Consider the following 14,807-nt stretch of genomic DNA (forward strand, 5'->3'; position numbering starts at 1 on the left):
TAGAGAAGAGAGACAGAAACCACGTCACAATACAGAGTGTGCGGTGATGAAGAGGAGAGGGCGCTCTCAGACATGGGATGGGAGCTAAGATTAGACAGAGGAAGTGACAGACTGGGTCACCATCTTCTAGACACAAAGGCAAAGGAACAAAGGCAAGGGAAGTCAAACCAGAGGATTAGTGAGTCCTGTGATTTGGGGCAAAGTGTACCCAGTTGAGAAATGGGTGGGAGGACAGGAATGAGGCCCACTGTTAAAGGGGATCATACACTGAGCTTCTACTAACACAGCTCCGGTATGCGGTACTGGGACATCTCCAAATCGTGGGGGGCACTGGAATGGGGCGGCGCCAGCCCAGTTTCCAATTTGCCCCGTCCCCTGGAAGTCACGCCCTCAACCTGCCCTCGGTGCCATCTTGCCACAACCAGCAGTAAAGAATCCAGCCATTCTGGCAGCACCACAAGCCGGAGATTGCTCCGAACCCCAGACCAGGCCAACAACACTGGGGTACCAGAAGGAGAAGGTACAGCCAGCACATCTTCTCCAGATGGAGCCCCAGCGACACTGAGCTTCTACTAACATGGCTCCGGTATGCGGGACTGGGACATCTCCAAACCATGAGGTCTTTCCTGATATACAAAATATATGCTCAGGAATGGCTTTGCCACCCCTGAGCATCCATTATTCCAGAGGCACATAAACCAATCTCAGAATGCAGCGGCTGCTGGCAGATATACTCCTGGACTCTGATCTAAGCTACTGTCCCGTGCAGCCCCGGGAGGGGAAGGGTTTCTGTCCCTTGGCCTTTTTCCCCCTGGACAGCATGGCGACCGCCACCATTCAGAACCAATTGGACAGAGAGGTAGGAGTTTGCAGTGATGGGACGGTATGCTTGAGGAATCTTGCGATGGGGGAGTCAGAACCGGCCCTGCCTCCTGCCCCAATGAGACCCTGAGCAGTCGCCCATGAACAGCTCCTCCGCTCCTGAACACCTATGATCCCAGCGCCACAGAAACCAATCTTGAATGCAGTGGCTGCTGGCAGAAATACCTCTGGACTTAATACCAGAATTCCAAATCTGGGCGGCCGCTTTCGCGACTGTGCAACATAATATGCTCTTTGTTATCAACAATAGAAAACATGCAATCTAATGATGCCATTCCGACAGGTCTGACTGTTGGGGGAAAAACTCCAAATAATGATAGTGAGTTTTCTGTCGAAAATTGAATGTAATCAAAGTAAGTGAAGAGTAAAGTGAAAATCATCTGCCACACAGGCAGAGAGGGAGTGGGAGAGGGGGGTATGCCACCACTGCCTGTAGATATTTTTCAAAAGGAAGATAATTTTGACAGAAGTCTGGAAGGGACATACATATTGTAAAAATGACGTAATGGAGAGACATATATATCGTAAAAATGACACTGGGAGATAGTATAGCAGTTAGGGTGCATGCCTACTTGTGCCCAGGTTTGATTCCGGGCACCACATGACCCCCAAGCATTGTTGGGTGCGGTCCTGGAGGCTCTGACATCATTGAGGTGGCTTGTGTATCCCTGGAACTTCGGGAGCCGAGCAGCGCTGCACCCTAGAGTCCTTGAGCTGACCTCACAGCCAGCTGACCTGGAATCGCTAGTGGGGACTCTAAATCTCCTGAGCACTGCTTGGGGAGCCCCCAAACGCACTGTTTAGCTATTGTTTTTTTCATCTTTAAATTTTGTTTTTGGACCACAACTAGAAGTGCTCAGGGTTTACTCCTGGCTCTGTGCTCAGGAATCACTCCTGACAGGGCTTGGGGGACCAAGGGGTGCTGGGATTCAGACCCAGGATGGCTGCATGCAAAACAAGTGTCTCCCCGCTGTACTATCTCTCTGGCCCAACTATATAGCTAATGATCTAGGGACAGAGCTCGGTGGGAGGCAGATGGAGGATTGAATCTAGGGCCTCACACACATAAGCTCTCCCGTTGGGGCACCCAGAGTGATATTTTTACATATTTATATTTTTTATTCCATCCCTATTTGATAGTTTATAAAAAAATTCGAAGTAAGCAGGTTTTACTATCAACATTCAGTTGTAAGTCTAGCTATATGTAACAAGGACAGAAATATGAAAAATTTTGAGGCCTGCCATCTCTACCGGTTACACCGGTTGCCATCTCTTGTTTCAGTGAATAGTGGTTTTCAGCTAGAAACAGCAAACTGTTAGCCTGAAAGAGAATTACCTTCCATGCTAGATTTGTGTAGTTTCAAACACACCCACACCCCCACACACATACACACAGATGATTTTGAAATTCCAGTACTTCCATCTTACTAAGAACCAGACCTAACTAAATCAGATGATTGGGTTTTACTGAAAAATTCTAATAAGGAGAGCACTAAGGACACCAAAAAAAGGCAGTTACTATCAGAAAAAGAAAGGGAAATTTAAAACTTGCCAATTGGCTGTTGGGAAGGGGAAAAGAAAGGGGCAAGGGGAGTCAAAGAACTGGGAGGGAGAGAGAAAAGAGAAAAAGGAGCAGAAAGAAAGTGGGGTGAGGGGTAGAGAGACAGTACGGGCTCTCTGAGAGGGATGGAGGAATCGAACCTGGGTCCGCTGCGTGCAAGGCAAATAAATGCCCTATTGCTGTGCTATTGCTCCAGCCTAATTCAGATAATTTAAAAAAATTCTTTTAAAATAGAAGGGTCTTTCTCCCCATAAGGTCACAGACTCCTTAGGAAGGTGAGTTTGCCTAGCAGCTAGATGTTAGCCAGGGAAAAGAAATAGCTCTGACTGGGAGCAAACATCCCCCAGGGAACTATTCCCAACAGACTGACATAGTTGAATTGTCCAATTTAAATACCAATCCCTGAGTGCTCTCCACCTTACCCCATTGCCAGGAAAAGGTGTAGCCAGATCGGTAAATTACAGTGATATGAGAAAATTACACTTTTTTCCTTCCCTCCCTTTCTTTCTTGAGTTTTTTTGGTTGTTTTGTTTTTGTTATTGTTGTAGATTATCTCATTCTGTTTTTATCTCCTATTTATAAGAACAAGTAAGAAATTAGTACAGGCTATTTCTTTCCTCTAATCCACAAGAATAACAATTGTTGTAGAGAAACAATTGCAACATGAAGATTTTGGTAGCACTAGAGCACTGTAACACTGTTATCCTGTTCATCGATTTGCTCAAGCGGGCACCACTAACATCTCCACTGTGAGACTTGTTACTGTTTTTTGCATATCGAATACGGGTAGCTTGCCAGGCTCTGTCGTGCGGGTGGGATACTCTTGGTAGCTTGCCGGGCTCTCCGAGAGGACGGAGGAATAGTACACGGGTTGGTCGCATGCAAGGCAAACGCCCTAACTAACCACTGTGCAGATTTTGATAGTAACTTTTAAAAAATCTATTAAAATTGTTTCTTTCTCTGATCACGTAAGAAAATGTCATATTGTAAGTGTCACTCTGTCACTCATCATTGATTTTTTTTCTCAAAAACTGGACACAAGATCTGATTCAATTGGAAATGCTGAATTGTTTCTAAGATACTTCTATTGGTACCCACAAACGTGATTTGAAATAGAATTTTGGTTATCTTTTCCAATGGATTATTTCTAATTCCTAGTCTTTACATTCTAAAGTGTGATTTTAAAGTTTTCTCTCTCTTTTTTCAGATAGCTTATTTATAATTTTATTAAGTAGAACACATTTTCCCAAAGCAACCCTAGCAACTGAATACAGAAAGAAAAGTTTAAAATTACAATAATCAAAGGCTGGAGCAATACTATAGTGGGCAGGTAATCTTCCTTGCATGTGGCTGACCAGGGCTTGATCCCCAGCATCCTTTATGTTCTTCTGAACCCGCCAGGAGTGATCTCTGAGTGCAGAGCCAGGAGCAAGCTCTCAATATCACTGGGAATGGCCCCCAAACCAAAAATACAAAAAGTAATAATAATCATCACAATGACACCCTGCCTGTTGCACAGACACTTTACTAACTGTAAAAAGAGATAATATGCTAGTCTTTTTCCTTTTTGGAATGAAGAGAATTTCTCTGGTTAGCGCTTGTCTACTTCAAACCCTTTGACATTAATCTGTGAAAAAAATCTGCTTCAACATAAAGACCCATTTTGGGATGAGCTGCAAATCTGATTCTGTGAAGAATAAAAATGAACCCCCCTCAGTCCATAACGCACATACGATGTCCCTGTGTCTCACTGCAATCTAGGTACGCTGAGGTTTGATTATGTGAGAATAGAAATAAAGGGCAGAAAGTTGGCTTGTTCGTGCACAAAGCAGCTCAGTGTGAAGCTGCGACATCAGGTTTTCTGTTTATCCCTAAGGCTGGTACCACAGTGACTTCAAAGTTTGATGGGTATTTTTTTTCCTTCCTTCTTTCTTTCTTTCTATTTTTCCTCCCTCCAAAGATGTTGAGCAGCAGGCTAATGGATCCCCAGCAGGGTGCAAAGACAGCAGAAAGCACAGGAATCAGATGTCAATGTATTCCTGCGAGATACCCTGCTAGGACAGAGCTAACTAACCAGGGCGTTAGTCTTCTCTTGGGGAACACGCTTTGATAGTTCCCTGCCCACTCGGGCTTCCTATATGCTTCCTGATTAAAATGCTGTCACAGATAAATCATGACTTCTGCCTGTTAGGATCAAATTCTTTCTTTCCTTCCTTTTTTTCTTTTTATTTAAAGAAAAGTTTAGACCCATAAGATTAAAAAGATAAGTGAGTTCTAGAGAATTGTACATTTATAATTCTTACAACACACGTATACAAACAGCTCCCTATGACTCAATTATATTTGGATCCGGATGACTTTCTGCAGGTTCTTACCCTGTCCTCTAGTTTTATTTATACTTTTGGGGATTTTTTGGAAAACACCCAGCTGTGCTCAGGGATCACTCCTGGTGGTGTTGGGGGACCATATGAGATGCCAGAGATTGAACCTGGGGAGACCACATGAAATGCAAATATTGTACTAACTCTGGCCCCCTATTTATGAATTTTTTATATATTTTCTGTCACTTCAGTCAATCCTGAGCTTTCTTAGATGATTTAATAATAGATTTCTCCCCAGAAATTTGTCATTTTTAAGTAACAAAGGGTTTCCAAATTACACGGAAAAATCCTAATTTTTATCACCCCTATAAAATTTAATTAATATACTTCTCATAAATGATTTATGTGAAAGAAAAGAAAATACATATAATTTTTTAATATCTTAAATCTTTTTGTTCCCTACCAGAGACATTATTTTCATTTTCATTATTTTCACTTTCATTTTCATTCTGTTTTCTTCTACAATTTCCAACATGAGCAGACTTTGGAGGACAAGAAGCGATTCTGTTTTCCTTCAACATTAACACACGTTGCCTGGAAATTGAAGTTGTCCTTGAGTTAAGAGTTTCGGTGTAACCTACAGTGGGCAGACAGCATGCCCAGGTGCCCCTGGTATGTGTTCCCACTTAAACACCCATCAGGAGCCCTTTGAGCCCCGAGAAGTCACACAATCCTTCCCCAGTTCTTGGAGGAGAGAAAAACTCATCCAACTGGAGAACATGTGCAAAGAACTTGATTTTGATATCTGACGAGCACAACCCTTTCAAAATCAGGATGTAAAGCCAAATTATTCAGTAAAAGTCAATGAAGTAAAAATGCTGCTGAAAGTCCTCTTTGCAAGTTCTGCCCAGCCGTCTCTCCCCCCTTCCCTGCCCCGTCTCTCTGCTGCTTTGCACTCAGCAGCCTCCAGCCCTGACTGTCTTTGGAGAGTTTTCACCCCCTCCAGACTCTTCTCCATAAGGCTCCTCCAGCCAGGGGGTACAGCTCTGTCCACAGGTGACTTCAAGCTCTCAGGAGGTCTAATGCCACTCTAGAGGCAGAGCACTGTCTAATAAAAGGTCCGGTCTTTGTTTCTTATGTATTATCATCTATCCTTTTACCCTATCCCAAGAGAATTTAGCAAGACCATACTGGGTTCTTATGCTACCTAATCAGGTCGCATCGTTTCGATCACATTGGGCATTCCTGCATACTTTCTTACAGACCTTCTGCTAGCCCAGATGCCTTAGGATTGTGCCTACAAGTTCAAAACCCCAAACTGGCCCTTCAGTCACCACCTGAATCCCTGCAGAGCTCTTTGTCTTTGTCACTGGTGTCTCATTAGTGGCATTCCTTGCTTGGTGACTGATTGCCTCCAGGCTTGTGTCTGCCCAGTGACTTTTCCCATTTCGGTGACAGCACTGGCAATTACTTTGAGAATACCCAGTTAAGGAGCAGGAAAGAACCAATTGAACAAAAAGGAATAAAGTAGGGGCTCTGAGAGAAGGACTTCAGATCACTCCACAAAGTTTCAATTGGAGGGCTCTTTGAAATGCTGGTTTCAAAACTTGATAAAGAATTTTTAACTTAAAAAAAAAAAGGGAGGTGGGGTAAAGTGGAGAGCGCCAGAGGGTTAGCACGGGGTTAAGGTGCTTGCCTTGCATATAGTCAATCCCAGCTCAATTCCTGGGACCCTATCGAGTTCCCTGAGCACTGCTATGAGTGATTCCTGAGCTCAGAGGCAGAAATAGGCCCCAAGCAACTCTAGATACTGCCCCAAACCAGAAAACAATTGGGGGGATGTTATGATAAAGAACTTATACAAAAGCACAATTTAGGGGGCAGAGAAATAGTACAGGGGGGTAAAGTGCTTGCCTTAAATGCAACAAACCCTGTTTTGAATCCCAGGCACCGTTATGGCTCCCCAAGCAATGCTAGGAGTCACTCCTGAGCACAGATCCTGGAAGATCTCCTGATCCTCCCAGGTATGATTCTAAATGACTCAAAAAAAGAAGGGATTAAAGTTATTTTGTTAACTGAGAAGATAAAGTAGCAGGTAAGAACACAGACTTGTACAAACAGCTCCTTCCCCATTCCTCTTTGGCATACAACAGCTCTCCCCAGTTAGTTTAATAGCAAGAAAGGATGATAGAAGAAATAACAGCAGAGAAGTGCAGGTACAAAACGGTCATGACTCCAAAACCAGGGAACAGATAAAAGGAACACAATGCTAATTTGGAAGGGGGACTCATTCGACCTTGTCACACTCTTAATTTCCTGCAGATGAAAACAGTCGCCCCACTCTCTTCACTGATGAGCAGTAAATTCAATGGATGTGAAAAAATCAAGACTGGCAGATCGTGTCAATATTGCTCCTTATATCCAGGAACCTGCTATTTCCCAGCTTCAAGTCAAGTAACTTTCTTTTTATAACTTGAAGATTACAGAGTGTTTAATCAGAAGTCTAGATAAGCACAAGTGATTGTGAATTAATAATGAAGCAATTAAATTAATGTAGGAAAGCACAAGTGTTTCCCCTCCCCCACCAGCATTTACTATAGCTAACGACACGAGAAACATGTGCAAGCTTGGAGTTCATTCCACAGTAGCTTTGCAAACCTGTGCCAAAATCGCATCAGTTCCCCTTCCCTCTAATATTTAGCTTCATCCTCTAAGGCTTTATTCATAGCAAAAGGAAATTTTAATTTCAAAAAACATGTACTCATCCCACTTATTGCCTACATGTACACAAGAAGTTGCATGACATTATAAATAATTCAGGTTGATCTACAATTGATTTAGGAAAGCAAGGCCTACCTGACCCAATGGCTGTGGGCTTTGTGCATGGGGCCCAGCTTAGTCGGTGAGCAGTTAGAGAGGGTGGCAGGAGCAGGCAGGCAGACATTACTGGATCCTCTTACAATAAAGGATGCCTCATTCTTGACTTTACAAAACCCAGACAGGGACAGAGAGATCATACAACAGGTGACACACTTGCCTTGCACACAGCTGACCCTGGTTCAAATTCCCGGCATCACACTTGGTCCTCAGAAACCTCACCAGGAGTGAACCATGAGCACAGAGCCAGGAGTAAGCCCTAAGTGTGGTCCCCAAACAAACCAAACCACCCCCCTCACCTCAGACTGTCATTACTACATAAGAGGTTTTGTTTCATTTATAACTACAATAATCTACTTTAGATTATTTTAAAAACTTTGATGTTATGCTATTGTATACTTAGTAGAGAACATAACACAAAGGAATGAATTTTCTTTTATTATTTATAGTCATCAAAACTCACATTTGAATTTCAAATGAGCAGTCTAGATTTTTTTTTCTTTCAGTGTAATGTGACAGGGCTCAGCAGTTCCTGAGAGTGCCAAACACAAAGTGTTAGATAAGCCTGAAACTTAATGGTTGTGAGGTCCTTAAAAAACAATAGTGTGTTTTTAATGACCTTGCACAGAGTGAGGAACTGAAGCGGTCCTGTTTGCCCTGCATGTGTTTCTCCCTTTGAAGTTAGAAAAGCAGCTCAGGCTGATTGAGCTAGGTGGGGGGTCAGGAACTCACCGGGTTTTATACATAAAAGCAAAGGCTTGGGAGGGAATTAAAAGCCAATGTACACTAAGCTGTAGTGCTAACTGATGCCAGCTCTAATCCGTCCTCAGAAAGAGGAGCATGAACATTCACAGCCTCAGACACTTGTCTCCTCGCCAGAAGCAGGACTCAGAACACCAGGCAGAACTGGAAAGCAAGAGTGCCTCTTCCTCAGGACAGGCACTGCAGAGAGGAAGATTTTTTAAAACTATATATTTTTGGTTTTGCGGGCACACGTTCATTGTGCTCAGGACTTACTCCTATCTCTGAGCCCAGGGATCACTCCCGTTTATGCTGGGGGGACTGTATGGGGTCTTAGGCATTGAATAGAGGTCTTCTGCTTGTAAGGCAAGTGCCTTACTGGCTGTATTATCTCTCTAGCCCAAGAGGTAGCACTACACTGTAGCATTGTCATCCCATTGTTCATCGATTTGTTCGAGCAGGCACCAGTAACGTCTCCATTGTGAGACTTGTTGTTACTATTTTTGGCATATCAAATATGCCACGGGGAGCTTGCCAGGCCCAAGAGGTAAAATTTTTTTTATATGGAAAGAGCTTTACAATACCTTACAGTACACATGATGGGGTCAGAGCAGAAAACCACATTTCATGGATCCCTCTGTGCCTCACACGATGAAAATAAATAAGGCAGGTAAAATATTGGAGAAATTCAAAATTAATCAAAGTTAAAGGTTTTTCCTTTGTGGGGCCGGAGCGATAGCACAGTGGGTAAGGCCTTGCAAGTGGCCAACCTGGGTTTGATCCCCGGCATCCCATATGGTCCCCCAAGCACCACCAGGGTAATTCCTGAGTGCAAAACCAGGAGTAACCACTGAGTATTGCTGGGTGTGACCCAAAAAGAAAAAAAAAAGTTTTTCCTTTGATTTTTTTTTTTCTTAATGAACTTGGAACCTGCAATACTGAACTACTCCTGGGAGGCCGAAGACACTGGAAATGATAAGTCTCTACAATGTGGTGTCTGTTTGGCAATGACTGCAGACTTGTGGGACACTGTTTGGGAAATGGATTGAGAGCTATGTGGCTTGTGTGGAATAACGGTCAGGAGGACAGAACCCAGGTCTCCATCCTCCTACTATCAGCTCTTCCAGGAAGGGCCCGAAGTTGACACCCAGAGTTCATAGCTACATGCACACCTCCCCTGGAATGGTCTCCTAAAGCAAACACTTGTAAAACTATAGAAACTCTTACCACTGATCTGGCTCAGCCAGGATCAGCAGCCCCTCCCAGATAAGATTACCTGATACAAGGGCATGCAGATGCTATCGATCCACTCCAGTTGCAACCGAGGCAATTCATCTTTTCGGTTCCGATCAAAAATAGCCTAGAACGGGGAAGGAGAATATTTTATTACACTGGAGTATCTTAAAGGCATTATGTCATAAACTGTGCCACAAGGATTCCATTTTTACTAACTGAATGCCTCTCAAAACACAATCGATCCTTATATGCACTTTTCCCCTCTCATGTATGATGAGAAATAAAGTATTTTCACCTCTTTTTATGAGATTTGTAAGTGAATTTATTTGACCTTTATTGCATGCAACTCCTTGGGGCCAAAAATCTGTCTTCAGATATAGGTGACTGTTACTAAATCAAGTCATGAGGGCACTGGGAATTGGGTACAAGTCAAAGGGAAATGGGGGTGTTTTATTGCCACAAAAATAGAGCAGGGTTTTATTTTTATAGTGGAAGAGATTGGGATCGAATGGAATAGACTGGGTGAGATTGTTAACAACTCTTTCAAATAGAAATTTTTTATATTATTTTTTTAGAGTTGGGTGTTAGATCAACTATTCTGTATATATTTCAATAAGGCTTTCATCATTAGTAAATTCCTAACTTTATATATAGCAGCAGACTGATAGTGGTGAGAGGAATCTTCAATACCTTCAATTTATAAGTAAAGTCTTCAGTCTTAAAAGTTATTCTAAAAGTTAGAAATTTTAGTTTTATTTTTGGACAAAGATACAGCAAGGGAATCTATGCACTGAAATTGGATTTTTTTTTTTTTTGCTTTTTGGGTCACACCTGGCAACGCACAGGGGTTACTCCTGGCTCTGCACTCAGTAATTACCCCTGGCCGTGCTCAGGGGACCATATGGGATGCTGGGATTTGAACCCGGGTCGGCCGCGTGCAAGGCAAACGCCCTACCCGCTGTGCTATCTCTCCAGCCCCTGGATTTTTCTTTTATTCTTTAGTTTTGGGGCCACACCTGGCTGTGCTCTGGCTTTATCCTGGCTCTGTGCTCAGAGATCACTTCTGGCAAGGCTTGAGGAACCACATAGGGTGTAGAGAATCAAATCGGGTTGGTCACATACAAGGCAAACTCCCTAACTGCTGTGTTATCTCTCCCGCTGGAATTGGATTCTAAAGGCGGTTGCTTGTCTCTGCCTACTGAAACCCAGGGAGAATGTTTTGTTCTTAGAGAAGAGCCAGATTGAAGAAGTCATGGACTCTGATCACCCTTTTTTGTCTGCCCTTTCAATAACGTGGGACAACCATGTCATTTTATTTTATTACTATTTTTAAAAAATATTTTATTGAGGTACTGTAATTTACAAAATTATTTATAGCACCCAATTTTACAATAAGCCATGATCAAATTCCATGTGTGGAACCTCAACCCCATCACACAGTATCAAGGATAACTTCCGCCTCGGCTCTGGGGCAATATAGGGTGCCAGGGACTGAACCTGGATCAGCTGCATTGCAAGACAAATGCAGTAACTGCTGTCTTATCACTTTGGCTCTTACCACGTCATTTTAATATCTCTATGTAAGGCAGATCCCTTTGGTGGGGAGATGTTGGAAAATCCTTCATCCTTCAGACTTAGGAAGGAGGGTGAGAGTAGGTTGGGTAGAAATCACTAGCTGCAAAGGTTCACAATACGATAGTGGGGGCTGGGGCGATAGTGAGTGAGGTGCTTGCCTCGAAAGCTGGTGACCTGGCTTTGATTCATTACAATTCCATATGGTCCCCCAAGCCTTCCAGGAGTGATTTTTGAGCACAGCGCTGAAAGTAACCCCTGAGCACTGCTTAGTGTGACCCACACACCAACCTACCAACCAAACAGAACAAGATAGTGGCTTACATGTTTTAGTTGCAATGCTTGAGGGGAGCACGCATTGGGCTTCAGATCTGCTGGGCTATGCAAGGCTTTCAAAAACTTTGAATAATTTTGAGTTATTGGAGCATAAAATTTTATGGGATTACTTGTCAATAATAGGGAAGGTCTGGGAAGACACCCCAATGGCCTAGAGCATATACTTCGCATGCAGAAGGCCTGGGTCCAATCCTCAGCTTCACATGGGTGTCCAAGCACCATCAGAGGCCACCCCCAAGCACAGAGATGGAAGTGGCCTGTGAACATTACTATGATATAAAATCTCTCGGCCCCACCTCCCAAAAAGAGAATAGGGTCAGGGGAAAGGGCTCAGTGTCTGCCTTGAGCACTTCTCGAGTGTCCGCCTGAAGAAAAAGAAAACAGATGTTGCCAGCTCTGAGAGTGCTAAGATAGTTCTGTCTTTCATATCCTGGTGAATAAAAATGGCATCATCCAAGCCTAAAGCAAATTTTCAAATAATAATTGAATGGATTAATCCAACAGAAATAGCATTTCGATCAGTATAACCAAACTCCCCAGGTGAAACTTTTCATTTTGTAAACCAAGAAACAGAGGCTTGAAATGATTTGCTTTAGGGATTTTGGAAAGCTTGAAATTGAAAAATAAAACCTAAAATATCCATTATGTACTGCAACTAACCATTCTAGCTCTTCAAGGCCGGACAGCTGCCTTTTGATTTTTTTTTCTTTTTGTATTTCTATTTCAAAGTGGCCCTTGGCCACATACAAAATGGCTGCACTCGGTTCATTCAACTGCCTCTTTGCATTCCCTCCCTGCTTTCACCACTGTGGATGCTCAGGAGATGATTGTTAAGTAGCTCAGCTCTCTTAATCAGAAAACCTGAGTGGTTAGCATTTAATTAATTAAGGGTTTAAGCTTTCAGGAGGACTTTCTTAAATTTATCCTCAGCCTTTGCCATTATAAAATTATGAGCTGGAGTTATGTTTGAAAATGTCATCGAGGAGGTAAGCACAGGGCCAGATATTGTGTGAAGTGCACGCCTCTGTGTGTGTGTGTGTGTGTGTGTGTGTGTGTGTGTGTATGTGTGTGTGTATGGATGGATACCATGGAAGGTGTCCATTCTCAGGCTGGGTCCTGCTTCATATCCTTAGGCAGTGGAATTGGTCCTAGTTGACCCAAATTCCTCTGGCTTTAAAACAATAGCGGGGCTGGAGCAATAACACAGCGGGTAGGGCATTTGCCTTGCACGCGGCCAACCCGGGTTCAATTCCCAGCATCCTATATGGTCCCCTGAGCACAGCCAGGGGTAATTCCTGGGTACAGAGCCAAGAATAAGCCCTGTGCATCGCCTGGTGTGAGCCAAAAAGAAAAAAAGAAGATAAAACAACAACAGCAACAAATATAAGTGAAACTCAAAGAAAGGACTTACAGAAGGAGTGAGTTTGAGTTCTGCTCTTTCCCGGTCTCCTTGTTCAAAGAACTCACTGGTTACAAGTTCAGCCACCTGAAACATTTTTCATTTAGGGTTATGTGTACTTTTTATGAGACCAAGACTTTATTTTCTTCCAGAAGGCCCTGGAATATCATACCTTACCTGCACACTTTCAATCTTTACTTTATTCCCCCTAACAACCTTATTTTCTCACTCTCTATGCCTTTCTCCCTCTTTATCTCCATAAGCCTATGTGTAGAAGTGAGCACCAGTTCTACATTCCACAGTTCCCAGAAGTCTTCTCTACAATCTATCTCAAATGTCACTGTAAAGGAGGCCTTCCCATGTGAGGAAGAGACGGGTGGTCAAGTTCTAGAAATAAGCGCCTTAATTCACACAAATCCTTCATAATTACCCTGCCTTATGAAATTTCAAACATGTCAATTTAACATGAAAACTAATGTTCAATTGGAAGAGTTATTAATAAGCCATTCACTTAGAATTATTGGACTGTGAGGGGAGCATAAATATTGAATGCAAAGTGCTGGTCTAAGAAACAGAGTGGGGGAAGGAGAGAGTGAGATAGAGAAGAAGAATGAGGAAGAACAAGAGAGAAAAAAAAGAAATCCTAAAATATGTGACTATAAAAATAAAAATATGTTATAAGCGCTATCACCTATATTACACAGAAGCAAAATACTTGGTGCAATTCTCACAGAAATAAATCAGATAGTGTATTTTAAACACATACTGGGACTGGAAAGATAGAATAGCAGGTAAGGTGCTTGCCGTGCATGTGGCTGACCCAAGTTTGATCCCTGGCACCTTATACAGACCCTGGAGCATTGCCAGGAGTAAGTATTGAGCACAGCCAGGTATAACCCAAGGTAAAGCAAAACAAAACAAACAAACAAAAAAACCCAAACACATAATATTAGGGGAGGACTTTGGAAAATAAAATTGTTAGTAACACGTGAAGATTGCCATTTTATATATTCTGCTGGGTAGGAAAAGTGAACCAGGGAAGAGTTATTTATAGAAATAAACGATGAAGCTGACTTTCTTAACTCCAAACTATCAAAACCAAAAGGAGGCATGTTTTTCACAACAAATGCCAGTGAGGACTCAGACTTGCAACAAGAATCAAACCAAGCTGGGGCTGGAGTGATAGCACAGCGGGTAGGGCATTTGCCTTGCACGCGGCCAACCAGGGTTCAAATCCCAGCATCCCATATGGTTCCCTGAGCACCGCCAGGGGTGATTCCTGAGTGCATGAGCCAGGAGTGACCCCTGTGCATTGCTAGGTGTGACCCAGAAAGCAAAAAATAAAAAAAATAAAAAGAATCAAACCAGGTTTATGACCATCCACTCATTGTTAAATATTTTGAATAAGTTAAGTGGCACACAGACATCCTTTCAGCAAGACTAAATTTCTAAGAACAATGATGTGCATGGTTCTTTCACTTGGTGCCTGTCAGAGTCCAAATACTAGAAATTAGGGAGAAAAAGAGAGAGTGAGAAAGAGAGAGAGTATGTATGTATGTTACATTTCTTTGTTCCTGATGGTTAAGCAAAGAAATTAAAATCCTATAAAGAATTGAATGTTGAAGAGTCTGCTGTAAACCAGAAATCACCAGACTCAAGTAACTGACTAAATGTTTAAGAGAGTTTTGGTGCCAAACATCATAATTGTGTGATAACTATATTTTGGATAAATATAGGTCTTTAATTTACATCCTGGCTGAATACAGAATATGGACCATCCAGATATCTTGGACTTGATACTGTAACTAGTGGGACATTTGAATCGTCTTTCTTGGGGATATAAGTATGTTTTTCTTGCAAGAAGAAAAGTGAATTGCATTTT

General features: G+C 42.6%; 1 protein-coding gene across 1 annotated transcript in view; it reads right to left on the minus strand.

The window, feature by feature from the left end:
• Positions 1–14,807, minus strand: part of PDE11A (phosphodiesterase 11A) — a 447,606-nt gene that overhangs the window by 38,547 nt on the left and 394,252 nt on the right. Inside the window, exons 18-19 of the mRNA XM_004601369.2 lie at positions 12,938–13,012; positions 9,659–9,742 (exon numbers count right to left, since the gene is read on the minus strand). Coding sequence (XP_004601426.1) covers positions 9,659–9,742; positions 12,938–13,012 — 159 coding nt within the window. The remainder of the gene's footprint in view (positions 1–9,658; positions 9,743–12,937; positions 13,013–14,807) is intronic.

This window comes from Sorex araneus, chromosome X (genome assembly GCF_027595985.1).
Source record: "Sorex araneus isolate mSorAra2 chromosome X, mSorAra2.pri, whole genome shotgun sequence".
NCBI classification, from domain to species: Eukaryota; Metazoa; Chordata; class Mammalia; order Eulipotyphla; family Soricidae; genus Sorex; species Sorex araneus.